We start from the raw sequence: 19,660 nt of genomic DNA, 5'->3' as shown, positions 1-19,660 counted from the left end.
TTGTCCTGATTTTTCTTGTTCTTTATCACATTACTAATCAGATTAATGTCTTGGTTTCTTATGATCAATTTACAATTTTTAAATTTATTTATTTATCAAATTCAGTTTTGAACAATTAAAACAAGTAATTTAATTTTTTGGTAAAGTTTATTAGTTTGATCTTTGTGTTCTGCTTTTGTTACTAAATGTATGTATATAAAGTATGTGTTTATAATAAATAGTTCTGCACATATATATATTTTTTATTGAAAAAATGATTGATGTTCTAATTTTATACATCCTTAGATGAAATGCCGAATTTGCTCCCAAAACGGTACTTTGTTTTACATGACCAATGTACTACACTTCAAAGCGGATTATCAATATGCAGTTGCAATAGTTTAAAGTATTTAACTCAGTTAGTCTATCGAGCCTTTTGATTTTGCTTGGATTGCCTATTAGCTTTCAAGAGTACAAACAAATTGTGCTAAATGTCCTTGTAAATAAACAAAGTATTTAAAAATAAACTTGTTCAACGAAAGTATCTAAATAACCAGTTTTGTTTGATTTTTGTAGTCCTCCATTCGAGAAATGGTCTTTTACTTCCTTTAAGGTTTCTTAGTTGAACAATTTAACAAAAATTGTATCAACAAAGGGCAATCGTTGCTTAATATTAAATGAGGAAGCAGATTGTATGATTCTTCCTAAATCGGTTTGTGGCTATACTCCTATGTACTTGTTAGAAATTTGGTTAGATTACGGTTTTGTTTCAGGGTTTTATTTTAAATGCCAGTTTAGTTATCGAATGAGCGCAGACTTTGGCTTACACTGTCGTCGCAAATTGTGCGATTCCACATCCACACACATTACGATGCGATATCTCGTCTGTGATCTACCAGAATCCGGAAGACTTTCCGCCAGGTGGGTTCTTTACTTTAATGCACGCTCGAACGCCAGACCTGTCGAGCTCCTCTGCAAAGATTATTGAATTTTAAATGTTTGTTGAGCAATAGTTTTAAACTTTTAAGCCCAGTTAATACATATGTATATTTATGTAGAAATATGTATAAAATATATGTATGGTGATATAGATCAATAAACTAAAAAAGGTTTTTAATAGTTATCTCACCACTTATGGAGAAGGAAGATTCCTGCAAATCCCGCTTGCCATCGACACGTCCACGTACCGAGGGCGTACTGCACAGTGATCCTTCCGCTGGCATGGCCAGGTTGCCAGCTAGCATGGCGCTGATGGGCTCCTGAACCGGGATTTGTATGTCTAGCTCGGCAAAGCGCTTGGCCACGTTGCCGTTTTGCTTCTCCTCGTGCTGCTCCTCTGGCTGCGACTGTACCTTGCCCTCGATAATGTCATAGACAAACGGAGGACGGACAGGGGTGGGAATGAACCGTCCGAAGCCCTCTGCCACACGCACGTTACCACGCTCGGCGCAGATCCTTCCGCGCACCAGGACGAACTCGCAAACGCCATGCACGGTCATGCCTTCAAAAATGTTGAAGTCACAGGCGTGGTGATGCGTGTCCTTGGAAATAGTACGGGTGGCATTCGGATTCCAGATCACAATGTCCGCATCCGACCCTACAGCTAAATTAGGATAAATATAACTTTTAGATATCTCATAGAAAAGTGTTCAGAAACTGTTAGGATTAAAAAGCTTTTGAAATCGCAGTCTAAGTCCGATTATAAGTACAGAACATAATTAAATGGCTGTTTACACTAACGGAGACTTATTAATTCAACGTTTCAAATAATTCTCTCTTTGCAATACCATAATTTAAGGTAATATAATTTAAGTAGTTGTAAATATATTTATATTTTTTTGATAAAAATATATAGATATGTATATCAAGTACAAATACAACATACATTTAAAATCTATGGGACTATATCTTGCAATTTTCGCAAGTCTTTTGCTATATAATTGTATGAAGATTTCCATTTCTTATTTACAAAATAATGTAATAATTTGTCGGCAAACACTATTTTAATGGTTATTGGTTATAAAATTATAAATATTTATAACTTATATTTTGGGTTACTTACCAATACGTCCCTTCTGTGGATATATGTTGAATATCTTGGCCGCATTCGTGCTGGTGACGGCCACAAAGCGGCAAGGATCGAGAAGCCCGGCATGGACTCCCTTCTCCCAGACCAATGACATGCGATCTTCGACACCGTTGACTCCGTTGGGAATCTTGGTGAAGTCGCCCTTTCCGAGAGCCTTGTGCTCCTTGTTGAAGGTGCAGTTGTCACTGCCAGTCAGCTGTAGATCGTCACTGGGAACACAAAGTTTAATATGAATTAATATTCCGATTTGGAAAATACTGTTCAATTGTCGGTTAGGGATAACGAAACGAACAATCACCGGGATGGTGGGATATGCAACGAACATGTTCTGATTTTTTGAATACTTACTTCTAGGGAAGTGATAAACGTGGAAACAACGCTATCGAATGCTAACGGTCTACTATATTGCAAATCATTTAGAAAGTTTTAAATGTATAATGATTTTGAGCTATAAAATATTTTTCAGGCTTATTCGTTGTTTTCGCTCATATTGGGTTTGTCATTGAAGCCTAATTCGACCATCTTAAACGAACAAGGAATTGCTCTCTTTTAAACCGAAAGTTTACTTTTTGATTTATATTAATATTATTCCACAAATAAATTATAATCGACACTATCCATTATAGAATTTGTTCCACTTATACAGAAAATACTTACTAGGCCAGGGACTTCATCAATTGTCTGGGTGTCTCGGCGGATTCGCGGATCGGGGGACTGGTGATTGCGTAAATGCGGTCGCCTTTAGGCACGGCGCTCATGGAGCGGCCCAGAGAGCTGGCCAGGGTCTCCCCAAAGACGCAGTACCCACTTCGACGAGCGCGACCCACGAGCTCGGCGGAGGATTTGCTGGTCAGGCCGGACACAAAGAGCGGGGTTTTCATCTGGACGATGTGTGAGCGTGTAAGTGAAGCAATGTCAAACATGTAAACGTTTTTGGATTAGTGGGTTAGATCAAGAAACAGCGCAGTAAGTTAGTTAATTAGTGAATATGATTTAAGCAGGCATATACGCACAGGCCCAGTTAGTATGCAGATAGGCAAACATAAACATATATAAGTAATCCCAAAACCGGAGACCGTATCACATGAATTCTAAAATATAACTAAATTGAACACTATTCTTTCTATACATAAAAATATTTCAAAATTAATTTAGAAGAATATATATATATATATATATGATAAAAAGATAAGTAATTACTTACAACATCCACAAAAACCACCCCATCCCCCCCCACACACACACAAAAATATTTAATTTTATAAGCCAATCTTTAAAGTTATTATAGTTTACGAAACTGAAAAGCAGCTATCGGTAAGGTAATGTATTTGAATATTAAGGTGGGCGGCAAATTTTTGTTTCTTAACACCTACAATCCTATATAAGAATCAATAACTTCATCTTTTTCGCTATGATATTTACGGTCCCGGCTCGGACCAACCCAGACACAACTTACTTCGCCAGCAGCTTCATCAAGAACTCGGGGGTCGTCTTGTCGGGCCGCAAAGGCGGGCTGAGCACATGCGCGGCCTCGTGATCGAAGCCGAGGTGCTGACAACAGGTCGCATCCGTGCCCAGCGCCGCAGCCAGGGTCTCGCCCATAATGTATCGACCCCGATACCGGTGGCGGGCCCTGGCCAGCTCAATGCCTGCCGACTTGCTCATCACGTGGACCACATACAGCGGACAAGCGGCCTAATATACGTTTATTGTGGGGTTATATCGAGTGCCGCATACCGCATAATATGTACAAGGGTGCATCATACACAATGGAAATAATAAGAAATCAAAACGTGTAGCATAAATAAACCATAATTACAGCGCGGCACAGTGACTGGCACTGAACCGGCAAGGACATACACCTCCTCTTCCATCTCCTCCGTCCCTCCAGATATCTAACGAATTGGAAGTGGTCTTACCTGGTGCGCCAGCACGCAGGCGCGGTGCACCGCCTCGGCCTCGACCTCCTCGGGTCGTGACAACTCATGACCCTCTGGCCCATTGATGCCCTCGGCCAGCAGACGCTGCGTGTTCTTCGCAATGATATCGCCGTTCTCCGCGTGGACCTGAGGAATTCAAAAAAGGCGTGCAACAAATGCGTTTAGAATAACAAAGCTAAGATTGTAAATAAATAGTATAAACCACGCATTTTATGAAAATAAGGACCAAATGACTTAGGTATTTATACCAGATACTCGTAGAGTAAAAGGGTATATCAGATTCGTTAAAAATATATAAGGAAGCTTTTTCGACCCTATAAGGTATATATATTCTTGATCAGGATCAATAGCGAAGTCGATTGAGCCATGTCCGTCTGTCCGTCCGTCCGTCCGTATGAACGCTGAGATCTCAGGAACTATAACAGATACAAAGTTGAAATTAAGCATGAAGATTCTTGAGGTCCCGGGACAGCGCAAGTTTATTTCAGCATCTTGACACGCCCACTATAACGCTCACAAATCACGAAAAACTAAAATCGCTGAAATCACGCGAACTATTAGAGCTAGAAAGTCGAATTTCAGTATGTATAAACTTTGGAGGCCGCTGGCACTCTTTTAGTGGTACTATTATCCGGAGTCCGGACACATCCACCCATACGCACACCAAGCTCAAAAGACGGCTTTCGCATTTTCAAGAAAACCTGATATCTTGGTAACTATAAGTGATAGAAAGTTCGGACTAAGCATGTAGGTTTTTATGATGCCCCAAATGCAAATTGTTTTTTTCCATCTAGCCACGCCTACCGTAACGCCCACAAACCCGAAAAACCAAAAATGCAAAAATTTCGGGAACTAAAAGAGCTAGAAATTTGGGCTTAGGAACATGTATTTTAGAGGTGCCACTGCAACTTCCCACGAGTTTTCATCCGGCCACGCCCACGCCCACTAACGCCCACAAACCGCGGAAAACTGTGGCGTCTATAATAATATTATAAATGCCTTCGTTTGACATGGTATAACCTATTTCTGTTAATATCTATCGATTTACAAAAACGGAACATTATTTCGCTACTTATGAAGAAATTTAGGTTATAAGGCCTCACAAGGCCTCAACATGCTTTCTCCGACAATAGGTGGCGCTTGGGGAATTTGCACTAGCAAAATGAATATTTAAAAATTGTGTAAAACAGTAACGGGTATCTTATAGTCGTGGCACTCGACTATAGCGTTTCCTCTTGTTTTTGTCTAATATTTATTTTGTAGATTACTCTAATGTCAGATGATCATCAGCATTTTTAAATAAAAAAGAATGAAAACAATTTTGTGTTTATCCACTGCCATTCTGAATTTAATAAACGAATTTTGGTGATAATAAAATAATATATAAAAAATAAGTTTAGAAGAGTTTATTCCCTTTTACGTATATTAACTATATATCAATATTTATAATATCATTAATTATATAAGAGAATTACAGGTTTTTATTCGCTTAGACTTACCATTGCGACGCCATTTAGGTGTCTAATGCGCTCGAAAACATCTAATAGATCTGAATCGTTTAGCTGAAATGGTAATAGATCATAAATTATAAATAACTTTTGCGTTAAATTATACACAATTTACCTGGTAAAGACCTTTATAGGCCATGAATGTTTTAAAAGAGTTAACTCCAAGCTCTTTGCACAGAATTCCGATTTCCTCGGACACCGACTTTGACCACCAGGTGATTCCGACATGCAATCCGTAGTCGCAACATACCTTATAAATATATAAATTTAGTAAGTATTTTAAATGTTTTTAATTTAAAAGTCTAAGTTAAGTTACACAGTCCAAAACTATATCAATAATATCAGGGATTACAATGACTTTAAATTAAACGATTATAGGGTATAAAAATTAAAATTAATATTGGCAGAGGTATCTTTCCATAATTCGCCTAATGTTTTTTACCTTAGGATCGGCCCAGCTGCGCCACTTATCGTAGGCCTCAATCATCGACTCATGTTTGTTGGGCAGAACGAAATCGACTAGAAAAGTTGACAGGTATAAGTTCAGTTTTTAAGTGCTTAAAGGCCACTGCTTACTTATCATGGTGGTGCCTCCTGCGACGGCAGCCTTGGTTCCGTGGTAGAAGTCATCGACGGCTACGGCTCCGCCAAAAGGCAACTGCATGTGCGTGTGGGGATCTATACCTCCGGGGATGATCATCAGGCCGCTGGCGTCGATGGTGCGCACTCCTCCAGGTATGGTGATTTCAGAGGAGGGTCCCACAAACCTTAAATCCCAAAATAAGGGTGACATTTAAAAAGGTTACAAAAGGTTGGCGCACATTTTAATGAATCATGACAACCCCATTACAATTCCGCATATTCCACAAAAGAGTATAAGGACTTTGCGGCATAATTTAGGTTTGAGTTTCTAATCGGAAAACAGGACATTGCTGAACCACTAGATAAAGAAAATATTTTGTTTTTTTTTTAAATATTTTTTCTGTGTAAAGCTAATTAAATGAAAATATCACAACTTAACTAGATTTGTACTCTTCATTTTTTTGGCATATTAAAAGATTGAATAAAAAATTTGTTAAGGAATTTAAGCAAAGAAAAAGTATTAAACAATTTAAGTAGTTTCACTTGGGTTTTAAACGCATTTCACATACTTGATAACTCCGTCCTCGATGTACACATCCGCTTTGAACGTTTTGTCATGGTTAACGATCTCGCCTGTAATCAAATCAATGTTTTTAACTTGTGTCTTTCACACGGAGTCGGTTAATGAGCTTACCATTTTTAATGTAGACACGATTCTGGGCGCTCTGCAAGTGAATTGGCACCTTCTTAACCGGTTTCGGGCTAGTCGACATGACGAGAGTCTGCAATTAAATGAGTGCTGTGAGTGAATGTTAGACTAGACTGGGGAGGATTTCCCCATTTCCCATTTCCCACACACAGACACGCGAGCTGCCGTTTTCATTCATTCTTTTGGGGTTGTTGGGCCTTTTGTGGTGGCCTATGACTCATCAGGGGCATCGCTTCAGGACAGGCTCTAGGCACGTGCCGTACATTAAACTGCGCAAACCTAGCTTAAGCCTATGCACTCAGAAAATAAACATTTAAATTGATCAAATTTTAAATAGGTAAATAAAATCCTGCTCTGAAGAAGACCAAAAACCCCTGTCCTAAGTCATTATCTGATAGTCTTCTATAGCTAATGATTTTGTGTTTGTGTTTTAAGTGGCAAGTGGCAAAAGAATTATCTTTTTAACACTTCATATACAATAAAAAGATATAATATATATATTATATATATAACAAAAAAGATATTTATATCTAGTAATCAATAGTTTTTTGCCAAGTTATAATACAAATAATGAAAAATTTGAAAACACCCCCTAACTCACTTGGGACCATTTTAGACTCTTTACTGATTACTCTTTAAATTTGTAATTTAAATATGTTTTGAGTGTATGCAATCGGTAAGTATTTGTGCTGCGGGATGTTATTGCGTTTTTTGAAAGGGTAGTCGATGACGAAGCTGTGACCCACAGTGCAGCGACACAAATGTCATCGCTTGTCATCGTTTGTCTTTCCAACAGATTGGTTCCTCCACTTCGAAAGTTTTTTGTTCCGCCGGTAGACACCAAGCTCAACACAAAACAATATGGTAACTGCATAACAGGCAGAATATTAATGTTGCGCCTAAGCCATTACAAGAGCCATCTCTTCCGTCTGCCAACCAGGCCAGCGGGCATTAACCTCTTGGTTGGCTGGTCTTTCAGCCTGTTGTGGCCCTCTCAAGTATTATGTATTGTATGTTTGGTGTTGAGTGGCGATGCGACGTACTACTCCCTCGTCACACACTCTCTCACATCGGATATTGTATCACTATAGTGACTCAAGAATGGCATTGGCGATGGCCCCAAAGCCGCTAAGTTCAAATTGTGCCACACGGGCACAGCAAACTGAAAAAAGAGAGTAAGTCAGGGCGGTGCGGAAAGCATTTGTTGTGGTTCTATGAGTTAGCTTCTTACAGCTGCGGTCAATGGGACAGAACCTCACGGGAGTTATGTGTGCTAAAGTGATTTATTTTATTATTATTGCTTTTGTAAACGTGTCACTAAAGAGTTGTCTTCTGCTTGTTTTTCAGCAATAATTACCACCAATCTTCTATTAAAAATAACTCTCGATGGTAGATAATACTTTTATCTTTAAATATCGAAACAAAGGAGGAAGTTTTTCTCATTATGGGTCCGGCTGACCCAAAGGAAATCTGATTTCTTTTTTTTATCCAAGATGCATTTTCTGAATAATTTTTGTTTGACAAAACTCAATATGTTTTTCCTATTAGCATCTACAGCTTTTACCGCAACTGTGCGTCTGCAAACTTTGTTATGGTAATGATTATTGGGGTGCATGAAGTGTTGAAGGATGGCTACATTTCATTTATCCAATTGCGACTGGTACCACGGCAATATTGGATAAGTGAGCACTTTCCCCTTTGGTGGCGCTGGATTTGGATGCAATGAACTAGATTATCTTTTAGCGCACATGTCCATATGTATAAAATTGCTGAATATAAAAAGTGTACATATATAAAATGTATACAAGTGGGTTTGTAGGTATGTATATACATAGTGTAATTAATGCAGCCGTATTAATGTAGTGAGAAATGTGCATGCTCATTCTCTTTAGACATTTTGTAGGTCGCCAGTGCTCTCTGAATTATAAAAATACATACAAATGTTTCGGTACTCGACTTAATTATATTTAGCGTTGTTTGTAAGCCGACTGACTATTAGATGTTTGAAACTTTGAATCAGTTCCTAACACTTGATGTTCCAATTGTGCACGCTAACAGGACTCCTAGGCAAGCTAGATAATAAATGTAAATGATGTGGTCACTTATAGCAACTTAAAAAAAAATTCAAAGACGGAAAAATATTTATTTATTCTATTAATTACAAAAACAAGTCGTTTTTTGTTTAATTTTTAATGAATTTAAACAATAATTCAAAAATTCTGTTATGAAAAATAACAAAAACTATTATTATAATTATTTACCAGACACTTTTGACATAATATAGTAAAATTCTAATGCACAGCATTATAACTTAATGATCAGACTATAAACGTGATAGAACAATCGGCAGTTTTTACTCATTATCACTGTTTTATACCCGCTATAAAATCTTGACTTATCTTATCACCAATGGGCCCATCCTCCAGATGGGCAGAACCTGGGTCTGTAGTACCCTAGGGGGTACTATTGACAAACTTGCACCACGTATCGCAAGCCGGTTTGATGAACTTAGAAATCAAATCCTGACCTCAAGCAGAGGCGTCCATGTGTGCGCGATCTATATAAGCACGGCCAAATACGTCAATAAAATCAATTTCATCTCCATCAGACATCGTGGCTTAATGCAATTGCCGGTTTGCAGAGACCAACGACTCGATGTTCGTTTGTTATTAAATCGATAAAAGGCTGCGGCCCGAAAAGGAAGCAACAAGAAAAGCCTGTACCCACCCATTCGGATTCGTCGACGAAGATGTGGTCATGGAGAGGTATACAATCAGATCCACACAGTGCACCTGCATGCACATATTGGGTCTGGAAATGCCGTCATTCAATCAAAACGCACTCGCGAATGCTGTTTGCCATCGTAGGAGAAATTTCAAATTAACGGCCCAACATTAGGGTATATATGTGTATACTTATGTACGACCCAATAAGATTTGAAAATAGAATGAAAAACTGTGAAAATACCCACGCATTGCGCATAAGTATACACAGACACACACACACACTTGCAATACAGAAAATGGAGAAAATTCAACTAGCTTTTCGTCTGCATTAGGAACATCAACGAATTAAATCCTCAGTGTTTTTTTTTGGTAAATTACCGTTAAATGGATGCAATCTCACGCGATTTAAATGGTTAATTAATTTAATCTACACGCACGCACAAGTTCACTGTTTGAAAATCGGAAAACATTTAACTCTCGGTCTCTCGCCTATTGGTGGGTTTTGCCTTTTCGTGGTGGGATTTATCAGCTGATGTTAACAGTTCTGTTAGTCGGTGGGAAAGTCACCACTTCACTTTTAGGGGATTCCTGAAACTTACTTTAACATTACTCGAATTAAAAGTTATTATGTTAATTTTATCTTTGTTTACAAGAATAGGTATACGCTAAATCATTTTTGCAAATAACAATATATTGTTTACTTCATGGCTAGGAACCCATTGCAAGACAAACAACCAATATAGTTTACAACATAATTTAAAAAGACTGGATTAATATTAGAAAAGAAAACACCTGTCTTACAAATTTCTCTAGAGAATTCATATATTATTTCCTATTTCTTTATTTTAAAGTTTTGCGTTGATCATTTTTAATTAATTGGAATCGTTGCCTTGGTAATTAGGATTTATATCTGTAAAACTTAAAATAAATATAGATATGTAGGTAAAGTCCCAATTTTTTTAGGTTTAATAATATTTAAAACACTCGCGGTTTGTAAGTCACGCCTACCTTTAAATACAATTTGCACTGCGCCTCTCTTGAATTTTCATGCTAAATCTCAATTTGTAATCTCCTACAGTTTCAAAGAATTCAGAGTTTATACTAACAGATTATAGATTGACTTACATATGTACCGTCAATATCGTCAATAATATCGAAATCGCCATTACATTCTATTCAACAAATAATTGATACTAGTTATAAAAATAGTTATTTTTCGAAATGGAATTTGAAAGCTCTATTGATAAAATACGATACCCTTAATCTTCGTTGAATAAAAGCACCCAAAATATTATTTTATACTTATCCATTAAAAAAGCCGAATACATTTTTAGCTTACATAAGAGTTCACCTGAGTACAAAAACATAGAGGCAGATTACTTGAAAAAATTATATTTTAATTGAAACTAAAAACATAATGTTGATATAATTTGTATATGAACTTTGTAACTGAATTGTTGTTGTGAAAAAAGTGTACTAACTTAAACCTGTTGCGTTGCGCTAAACGCGAACCACAAAATCTGCTGGGCAGCGTTAGCGGACGCATCTAAGTCGCTTGATGCTGGTTACTTGCTGTGTGGACTTAAAGCTATTAGGTCTATTAGGTTTTTTTTTAGATTTTCCTGCTGCGCACAAGGGGCACGGACCGCCCCCGCCAGTGCACGCTGGCCCAACTGTGTAGATAAGAGATAATCGATTTTCGTATTGCCATAGCGATTCGCCGTATTCCCAACAGTTCGGCCGTACTTTTAGCTAGCCAGGGACCCTACGATACGAGACAACTGCTTTTCTCCTGGGGATTTCCGTTTTCGTTCTCGATCAGGATCAGTAGCTGATGGAATATATCTCCCACAGACTGCGGAGGAAATTGCTAAGTGAAATTTACCTCATCGAAATGGAAATGGTACTTGCCTCGTTTTGTTTAGCGGATGTTTCGAGAAATGCAGCTCTCCAGGATTCGGCCAGCTTCTTGCCCTCTTCCGTGGAAACGGTTCTTTCCTGGTGCAGATCGGTCTTGTTGCCCACCAACACCACAGGTACACTGCAAGACAACGTAAATTAGGTCAAATCTCCCTACAGGAACGCTTTGAGATGCCCACTATTTCTTGCCCATCACATCCAGCAACTTCTCGTATATTATCTTGACCACCTCAAAGGACTTTTGGCTGGTTATTGAGTACACCAGGACGTAGCCGTGGTAGTCCATGCTGTATTGCACTGGGAATATGCTGTACTCGTCCTGGCCGGCCGTATCGATAAGCTTCACGATGTAATCTTGCGATTTCACACGCTCAATCTTCGTGAAGGCTGCGAATATGAATACGGATCATTACATCTCACTATCAAAGCACCAATTTCGAAGCTTTCACTCCATCCTTTTGGGAATTCCGAATGGGATGGCGCACTTACTATTCTCGATGGTGGGGTCATAGGAGTCAACGAACTGGCCTTCCACGAACTGTATGCAGAGCGACGATTTACCTACAGGTGAAACTGAAATATTATGGGCAATTCGTCGCAGGTTTAGCTTTTATCAATATACTACGCAATTACAAGTGACAGCAGCAACAATATCTTCGGGTTCTGATGGAATTTCAAAGGGTAAACTCACCCACTGATCGGTAGCCCATCATGGCTATGTTGCGCTCCTTGGTTGGCATTTTTTTTGGATAGAATGCTTTGAAATAAAATAATAAAACTCCTGGTTTTGGAGCTCTTCCACACTTTTTTTAATGTTTTCGACCCTTCGATTTTATGTGCGCTGGTGTGGGTGTGTGTCTGTGCGCCAGTGGCTGTGTAGACGAGGATTACTGCTTCTGACTTCACTTTTTTTGCTAGGGATACTTGTTGCTATCACAGCTAGGGCCTTTCCAACTATTTTAATTCAAATATTATGTATAAGATCGTCGAAAATAAAATAGCGATTTCTAAGTTGAGTCAGTCCTGGAAGAGGCGACGCAAAAATACCATTTATAGCTCCGTTAAAAAATAACATTTATTCGTCTCTGTGCTACGGTCATACCGCTCGGTGCTCATAAGATTAACATGAAGCATATCCAGTGCTGCCAACTTTATAAATTGAAGTATCGATAGAAAATTAAATCGATAAATTGATTTCCTCCAGCGTTTTTGTGAAAAAATATTTTGATTTGCTGTAAAGTACCGGTATAATCTATCCCCTTAAAAATGGGTACAAAACGTCGTAACATCGAGGACGAGTTATCGCGCTTCGAGGCGGAGATCTCCAAGCCGCCTGCCCGTAATCTCTTCGTACCTAACCAGGTGCGCCCAATCATTGCCGCCAATACGTACCACAACGTTCAGCACAAGTTGCAGCATCACCAGGGGAATGGAGGATCCAGATTAACCGTGCCCCCTCCTCCGATCCCGCCACCACCAACCTTCATGTCAACCTTCGTCCCAACAGGCAGTGGAAGCGGCTCCTCCAGTTCCAAGCCGATTACAGCAACGCCCGTGGTTCTCAGCAGTGCGCCCAAATTGTATCAGTGCCGACAGTCTGTGCACGTGCCCACCGTGGCCGCGGCCCCCTCCATCGACATTAATGCCGTCTCCTTTGACGTGACACAGAAGTTAAAGAAGCTTAAGGCGGAAAAGTCCGGCCCTAATCCCATTGCAGAGGAGGCCATTAAAGCTGCTCGCGCATCTTCTGCACTGCAGTCCTTTCAGACAACGGAGCGCAAGAAGAAGGACCGTAAAACTGTGCGAATCGCTGGTGGTAGCGTGTGGGAAGACACATCACTGGCAGACTGGCCCGATGATGACTTCCGAATATTCTGTGGCGACCTGGGAAACGATGTCAACGACGAAGTATTGACTCGGACCTTTAATAAGTTCCCCTCGTTTCAGCGGGCGCGGGTAGTCCGCGATAAGCGGACGGGCAAAAGCAAGGGATTCGGCTTTGTCAGCTTCCGTGAACCGGCCGACTTCATACGGGCCATGAAGGAGATGGACGGTCGCTACGTAGGAAGTCGGCCCATCAAGCTGCGAAAGAGCACCTGGCGTCAGCGCAGCCTGGACGTAGTCAAGAAAAAGGAACGCGAGAAACAGGTGCTGTTGCAGGCGTTCAACTCTATGAACTGAATCTGCGTATGCATCCCCTGTCCTTTAGGCTAGTTTCGGTCATTTTGAAGTAGCAAATTAGGTTTGGATGTTGCTGCCAAAGATGAGCAATAAATTTACTTTTAGCAATTGACAAACTATCTTTATTTGGAGTAACTACTTTCTATCCCTAACCCTTACGAGTTAATATAGCAGCACAATTGTAAATTTGAAATACAGCGACGGCTTGTTTAGTTAAGATAAGCTTAGACGGGAAAGCAATAATTGACTATAAATTACGTAAAGCTTTTAGTACCATTTGGATTGTTTCTTTCCACCAAGGAGAGCCCTCCTCAATGGGTCGCTCTCGTCCCCAGCGTCACGACGTTGACTTTCACTTTCCTCTTTTCCTATTAGCCGTTCGTATTGGTCGTCCCTCCTGGGCCACCGGATCAACGCTTTGCCGGCTTCTGGTTCAAAAATGGAAGGAAAGTATTGTCTGTAGCTAATGTAACCCGCAAAAAGGCCAATCAGGCCCCCAATGGTAACATCCTGCCAGTGGTGGTGGTAGTCGCAGGTGCGACTGACAGCCACCAGTGCTGCAATCACAAAGGGAATCACAGCGATGAAGAACCGCCAGGTGTGGCCGCGTCCCCGTATGTCGAAGGCGTGCAGCTTGGCGCCAACATAGTAGGCAATGAAACCGAAACTAGCAAAGGCGACTGAATCGAAAAAGTGGATCTGTTAGTTAGGCTTTCGAATGGCGATATACTTCGAACACTCACACGATGAGTGCCCGCTGGGAAAGCTTTTACGGCCCTCGTTTATATCCCCTGGAAGACCTGTACAGTTGAAGTCCAATATGGAAGTATCCGAACTGCTCGACGAGGTGTTAAGAACCATCACACCGTCGGGAAAGCAGCGGTAGAAGTAATCTGGCCTGGGCCGGCCAACAGTTATTTTCAGCACGCTCGTCGGGATACCATTCATGCACAAAGCCAGTGTCCAGGCCCAGCTCGCTGCTCTGAAGTCCCGCCTGTCTTTCGTATACAGGTAAAAGGCTACTGTGACCAGGAAGGGTGCCGTTATTACCCAGAAAAGTAGCTCTCCACCCCTAACGATGTCCGGTCTCCTGGGATTCTTGTATAACCAGAGTTCCTCTACGTGGATTTCCCTTTTGAAAGCTGTCATCGTCTCCAGCTTGCTGCAGGAATGAGTCATGCATGAGAAATTGTGATCGTCAGCAGTTGGAATTTGTCAAAATAACTCACAAAAACACTATGACGAGGAAAATACGGAGCACCACATCAATTGCATTGCTGAGTCTCATATTAGAGTGAACAGAACTAGGGCTCGATTCCTTCTGCTTTTCGGGCTGGGCAGAGCTGCTGTCCGTATTCAGAGAAAGCTCGTTGCGCCACATTCCGTCGCCGTTGGTCTTTGATCCTTTGCGCCCACTGTCCTCGTTGGAACTCTCGCTGAGGGGTCTCCTGGATTCTTGACCTTCCTTGTCTGTCGGCATTTTGCAAGTCCGATGGGAATACTCGGTTGTCAGATTATGTTTGGAGCTTGTCGCCTAAATAATTAATAAAGATTTACATAAGTAAACGACGGGTCATTAATGGTTGCACTTATGTGTTGGGGTTAACAACGCCGACTGTTAGCTCAATTAAATAATATTCCGTAACTTTTCTACCTTTGGAAATCAGATATATTAAAGTGATTTGCTGGTCACTTCATAGGCTTATCGTTCGCGGATTGGAGGTTTTTAATAGAGTTTCTAGAGACTATACATAGGGCGGCTTGGCCAAAAAACTGTCAATGCGACAATTGAGTGTTGAAGGTGTGATAACTTACGATTTTCGCGATTAGATAGTCACACTGAACGAAAATTATGACGATTTCTAGATATTTTCTGTCTCTGTTTATAGAACTACCACTTATCAATGAATTTAGTGTAAAAGTAAAAATAGGACGAATTTTTATTTAATTAATTCTCAATATCCGTACAATCCTCTTTGCATTGATTTTTCTTCCTGTGCACACTGCCACGCTTTGGGTCAATGTTTGTCATCAATCGCGGTTACGTATGACAGATATATAGATACTTATAGTATTGGCTATGGAGTATGGGATGCGGAAGCCGATGCTATATGCACACTCTGTGTTTTTAATAAGCTAGTCGTCATAAACAAAATTGGCAAGCTGGCGCACCTGCTCCTCGACAATATTTGCAATATTGCCGTTGCGGTCGATTGAATTTTCGTGGCGGCGGCTACGTAAGTCCGCCGAAAAGCTATAGAGCATTATCACCCGATCCGATCCCCTGGGATATGGTTATATTTAAGTTGACTTTGGAACTATTTGCACTTTGCGCTTTGACTCTAGCTGTGGCATCCACTTGTTGCTTTTTCTCTCGACGTGATTTCCGACTGCTGCTGAATGCTAATTGCAGGGCTTTTTATAAACTTTCTCTGATCTCACAACAGCATCGAAAAACAAAAAGCCCCTCTTCTTCCCTAATACCAACAAACTGGATGGGCACCAAAAACAACAACAGCTGTTTGCCCTTCTGGTTAGTTTTGGATTCCTCGAGAGCTCGCACTTGGTTGGTTTACCTGTTAATTAAGCATGTTTTTGGCGGTAACAATTACAACTCATTGCGTTTGAAACGTGACCATTCGACGAAGGCAAACATTTTCACCCCTTTCGTTTATTTTCGGTTGTAAACTTGCAGAGCGAAATTGAACTAGCGATAAACAACTGTTATCGACAGGGCTGCCAACGTAGGGGAATAAGTGATAAGAACAGGGTTGTTGGTAAAATCATATGATTGGATGAACAATTCTCTGTCGCTGAAGAAGATAAATAAATTAAGTCCATTCTATAACCTACAATGACCGCCGGAATAAGCGAAAAAGAGGCTGCTGGCCAGCTGTTAGATGACTTGTACCTAGACATGTTCCACCTGGTTGAGGAGCACACCAAGAGCAGAATTAATCTAGAGCGAAGCAATGCCAGTGGGGCGATTCTTCTGGCCCGAACTCGATTCCAGCACGGAGGCAGTAATTCTGTGTCCACGGCACAGATTCCAACGGAGAACAGTGCCGAGTTTAAAGCCCTCTGTCGGGTTATAGACTCTAGGGATGGCATCTCCGTAGAGAGGCAGCCGGTGGACAAGTCTAAGGGATTCGTGGAGCCCCTGCACTGGTTTTCGTGAGCATTGATAACGCCTAAGTAGGTCGCAGTGATAAAAACCTATTACTTTCAGGGTCCTGCCGCCTATGAGTTTGCGCAATGCGGTATCAAAGTTTAAGGATTGCATCGAGCTGGTAGCGGAGAGCACAAATCTCCAGCGGCAGTTGGGACAAGCACTGGATTGGATAACCAAACTGCGCAGGAGTGCCCTGCTAAAGTAGGCAATTATAATCTAAACACAATCCATAAAACGATAAGAATAAAGTAGATCTGAAACCGTAAACATGGCATTAAACTTTCCTCTTAATTACATATTTTTATACCCGTTATTCGTAGAGTAAAAGGGTATACTAGATTCGTTGAAAAGTATGTAACAGATAGAAGGAAGCGTTTGGGACCCTATAAAGTATATATATTCTTGATCAGGATCAATAGCGAAGTCGATTGAGCCATGTCCGTCTGTCCGTCCGTCCGTATGAACGCTGAGATCTCAGGAACTACAACAGATACAAAGTTGAGATTAACCATGAAGATTCTTGAGGTCCCGGGACAGCGCAAGCTTATTACAGCATCCTGCCACGCCCACTCTAACGCCCACAAATAGCAAAAAACTAAAATTGCTGAAATCTCAGGAACTATTGGAGTTAGGAAGTTGAAATTCAGAAAGTATAATCTTTAGATGCCAGCGCATCTTATAGTGATATAGTATACTATCCGGCCACACCCACCCATACGCCCACAAGGCTCAAAAGACGGTTCTCGGATTTTCTGGAAAAGCTGATATCTCGGTAACTATAAGAGCTAGAAAGTTCGGATTAAGCAAATAGCATTCTATGATGCTCCCAATGCGAATTGTTTTTTTGCTACACAATTTTGCTTAGGAACACGTATTTAAGAGATGCCTCTGCAACTTGCCACGAAGTTTCATCCGGCCACGCTTACTCTAACGCCCACAAACCGCGGAAAACTGTGGCGTCTATAATATTATTATGAATGCCTTCGTTTGACCTTGTATAACTTATTTTTTTTAATTTTTTAAATCGGAGCATTATTTCGCTATCTATGAAGAAATTTAAGTTATAAAGATTTACATGGGCAGTGCCCTCACTATCAGTTACTCAACTTGCTTTCTCTGACAATAGGTGGCACTAGCAAAATAAAATTTTAAAATTTTGTAAAACAGTAACGGGTATCTTATAGTCGCGGCACTCGACTATAGCGTTTCCTCTTGTGAAATTTAAACTGTATATATATTGAAACATTACAATAAATTTTTGACTCTGGTTAATAATTCTAGGCACCATTAATTAAAGTAATGCGAAATTTGATTTTTAAGTGTATAAAACTGTAGCTAACTTTTTTATAACAAATAATTTGTAATAGAAACAAATTATAAGTAGGTGCACAACGTGAGTTTTTAAGTATAGAGTCTTTATTTACATTCTTATATGCTATTTATACTCGTTACTCGTAGAGTTAAAGTACGAGGTGTGTTCAAAAAGTAAGGTGACTCTTCAAATTTCGCGAATTTCAAATTTTTCGATTATCGAAACCTTTTAGAAGTTATACGAGGTGTGTTCAAAAAGTAAGGTGACTTTTCAAATTTCAAATTTTTCAAATTTTTCGATTATCTTCAGTTTTGGGAACAAGAAAAAGTCACATGGGGCCAAATCCGGTGAATATGGTGGCTGAGGCATTATTGTGGTGTTGTTTTTGGCCAAAAAATCCAAATCCTTTGATCCATATTTTTCGATAGCAAAAAATCGCCGAGCTCGCAAAATAACTTGTAACTTTACGCCTCTCACAACCAAACAAAAGGGGATGTTCCATTGAAACTTGGTACAGATGTTAGGGAAGAGTATACCAATATAACAAAACAAAAAAATCGATAATCGAAAAATTTGAAATTCGCGAAATTTGAAGAGTCACCTTACTTTTTGAACACACCTCGTATACTAGATTCGTTGAAAAGTATGTAACAGATAGATGGAAGTGTTTCCGACCCTATAAAGTACAGTCCGCACATAATTTATTCGTACACCCATGAGTTGGAAGTTTATTCCTTAATATCTCGAGAAATACGTAACGGAAATTAAAATGTAATATCTCAAATGAAAGATATACATTTCGAGAATATATTTTAAACATAAAATTAACAAGTTTAAACTTTAATACTAGATAATTTCCTTAATAACACAAAATGTTAAAAAAACAACAATTTCAAAGATTTAAAGATTTTAATCTTTAGAGGGTCCATCGATGGCCTTAATGGAAGCTTGTAAACGTCGACACATGCTTTTTATAAAATTGCTCGTCTCGTCAGCATCAATTGAATCCCATTCATGTATTAATGCAGTTTTTAAGGATTCCTTTGAGGATATGTTGTCCTTTTCTGGAGGATATCCCATAAATGTTCAATGGGATTCAAATCTGGTGATTGTAGAGTCGGTTTTTGCTTCTTGCAGTGATATAAAAGCCACTATTGCACTAAATACGACAAATATATCGGGTCGTTATCTTATTGAAATACGAAAGACGCTGGATTCTGTCCAAGTTTAAGGGCACTTGGAATTAAATTTTGGCCTAAAATGTCTTTATACATAAATTTATTAATTTTATCTTCCAACAAGGTCATTCGACCCAATCCACCTGCAGCTGTACACCCACCCATAAACCATCACATTGTGGCCAACGTACTCATATGCCTTTTGACATACTTTAAAAGGACCATCGTGTCCAAAATTTTTAATTTTTGAATTGACAATAAGTATAAAAATGCACTTTTTCATGCACTTTTGCGGTCTCCAAACGCATGTTATAATCAGAAAACAATGGGTTTTTACGAACAACTCTACCATGTATACCAGCAT

The 19,660-nt window shown here is 39.8% G+C and overlaps 5 protein-coding genes across 8 annotated transcripts; 2 read left to right on the top strand and 3 right to left on the bottom strand.

The window, feature by feature from the left end:
• Positions 1-128: 128 nt before the first annotated feature.
• LOC108115301 (dihydropyrimidinase) lies at positions 129-10,041 on the bottom strand. Of its 2 annotated transcripts, none has more exons than XM_017226696.2 (12): positions 9,912-10,041; positions 6,793-6,880; positions 6,668-6,731; positions 6,093-6,283; positions 5,959-6,035; positions 5,632-5,766; positions 5,508-5,570; positions 3,988-4,134; positions 3,525-3,763; positions 2,042-2,277; positions 1,109-1,582; positions 129-951 (listed from the first exon to the last, which is right to left on the bottom strand). In XM_017226696.2, the coding sequence occupies exons 2-12, from the start codon at positions 6,869-6,871 to the stop codon at positions 872-874; spliced, it is 1,785 nt and encodes a 594-aa protein (XP_017082185.1). In that variant the 5' UTR covers positions 6,872-6,880; positions 9,912-10,041; the 3' UTR covers positions 129-871. The 2 variants fall into 2 exon arrangements, with proteins under 2 accessions (XP_017082185.1, XP_017082186.1); XM_017226697.2 differs by lacking the exon at positions 3,525-3,763 and adding an exon at positions 2,726-2,949.
• Positions 10,042-10,909: 868 nt separating this feature from the next.
• Positions 10,910-12,506, bottom strand: LOC108115403 (GTP-binding protein Rheb homolog). The gene is made up of 5 exons (XM_017226842.2): positions 12,145-12,506; positions 11,943-12,014; positions 11,633-11,840; positions 11,445-11,574; positions 10,910-11,388 (listed from the first exon to the last, which is right to left on the bottom strand). The coding sequence occupies exons 1-5, from the start codon at positions 12,191-12,193 to the stop codon at positions 11,299-11,301; spliced, it is 549 nt and encodes a 182-aa protein (XP_017082331.1). The 5' UTR covers positions 12,194-12,506; the 3' UTR covers positions 10,910-11,298.
• A 96-nt stretch (positions 12,507-12,602) lies between these two features.
• On the top strand, positions 12,603-13,742 carry LOC108115370 (RNA-binding protein 42). The gene has a single exon (XM_017226800.2). It carries the CDS (start codon positions 12,720-12,722, stop codon positions 13,632-13,634), a length of 915 nt encoding a protein of 304 aa, XP_017082289.1. The 5' UTR covers positions 12,603-12,719; the 3' UTR covers positions 13,635-13,742.
• Positions 13,729-16,364, bottom strand: LOC108115369 (phospholipid phosphatase 5). Of its 3 annotated transcripts, none has more exons than XM_017226796.1 (4): positions 16,211-16,364; positions 14,864-15,168; positions 14,378-14,796; positions 13,729-14,314 (listed from the first exon to the last, which is right to left on the bottom strand). In XM_017226796.1, exons 2-4 carry the CDS (start codon positions 15,112-15,114, stop codon positions 13,902-13,904), a joined length of 1,083 nt encoding a protein of 360 aa, XP_017082285.1. In that variant the 5' UTR covers positions 15,115-15,168; positions 16,211-16,364; the 3' UTR covers positions 13,729-13,901. The 3 variants fall into 3 exon arrangements, with proteins under 3 accessions (XP_017082285.1, XP_017082284.1, XP_017082286.1); XM_017226795.1 differs by lacking the exon at positions 16,211-16,364 and adding an exon at positions 15,807-16,117; XM_017226797.1 differs by lacking the exon at positions 16,211-16,364 and adding an exon at positions 15,289-15,393.
• Positions 16,365-16,408: 44 nt separating this feature from the next.
• On the top strand, positions 16,409-17,073 carry LOC108115371. The gene is made up of 2 exons (XM_017226801.1): positions 16,409-16,808; positions 16,864-17,073. The coding sequence occupies exons 1-2, from the start codon at positions 16,489-16,491 to the stop codon at positions 17,009-17,011; spliced, it is 468 nt and encodes a 155-aa protein (XP_017082290.1). The 5' UTR covers positions 16,409-16,488; the 3' UTR covers positions 17,012-17,073.
• Positions 17,074-19,660: the final 2,587 nt, after the last annotated feature.

This window comes from Drosophila eugracilis, unplaced genomic scaffold (assembly GCF_018153835.1).
Source record: "Drosophila eugracilis isolate 14026-0451.02 unplaced genomic scaffold, ASM1815383v1 contig_1897, whole genome shotgun sequence".
Classification (NCBI taxonomy): domain Eukaryota; kingdom Metazoa; phylum Arthropoda; class Insecta; order Diptera; family Drosophilidae; genus Drosophila; species Drosophila eugracilis.
This window is presented reverse-complemented; position numbering and strand designations above follow the sequence as displayed.

Excerpts from the sequence above, each read along its gene's own strand:
- LOC108115403 (XM_017226842.2), bottom strand. The coding sequence starts at position 12,193 with ATGCCAACCAAGGAGCGCAACATAGCCATGATGGGCTACCGATCAGTG. Across the intron at positions 11,841-11,942 it reads TGACCCCACCATCGAGAATA|CCTTCACGAAGATTGAGCGT; the intron begins GTAAGTGCGCCA and ends TCATATTCGCAG. Across the intron at positions 11,389-11,444 it reads CATCCGCTAAACAAAACGAG|TCTGTGGGAGATATATTCCA; the intron begins GCAAGTACCATT and ends TTTCCTCCGCAG.
- LOC108115370 (XM_017226800.2), top strand. The coding sequence starts at position 12,720 with ATGGGTACAAAACGTCGTAACATCGAGGACGAGTTATCGCGCTTCGAG.
- LOC108115301 (XM_017226696.2), bottom strand. The coding sequence starts at position 6,871 with ATGTCGACTAGCCCGAAACCGGTTAAGAAGGTGCCAATTCACTTGCAG. Across the intron at positions 1,583-2,041 it reads TCCACAGAAGGGACGTATTG|CTGTAGGGTCGGATGCGGAC; the intron begins GTAAGTAACCCA and ends ATCCTAATTTAG. Across the intron at positions 952-1,108 it reads ATCTTCCTTCTCCATAAGTG|AGGAGCTCGACAGGTCTGGC; the intron begins GTGAGATAACTA and ends TAATCTTTGCAG.
- LOC108115371 (XM_017226801.1), top strand. The coding sequence starts at position 16,489 with ATGACCGCCGGAATAAGCGAAAAAGAGGCTGCTGGCCAGCTGTTAGAT. Across the intron at positions 16,809-16,863 it reads GAGCCCCTGCACTGGTTTTC|GGTCCTGCCGCCTATGAGTT; the intron begins GTGAGCATTGAT and ends TATTACTTTCAG.
- LOC108115369 (XM_017226795.1), bottom strand. The coding sequence starts at position 15,899 with ATGCTCTATAGCTTTTCGGCGGACTTACGTAGCCGCCGCCACGAAAAT. Across the intron at positions 14,797-14,863 it reads TTCCTCGTCATAGTGTTTTT|CAAGCTGGAGACGATGACAG; the intron begins GTGAGTTATTTT and ends TCATTCCTGCAG. Across the intron at positions 14,315-14,377 it reads TCCCAGCGGGCACTCATCGT|TCGCCTTTGCTAGTTTCGGT; the intron begins GTGAGTGTTCGA and ends TTTTCGATTCAG.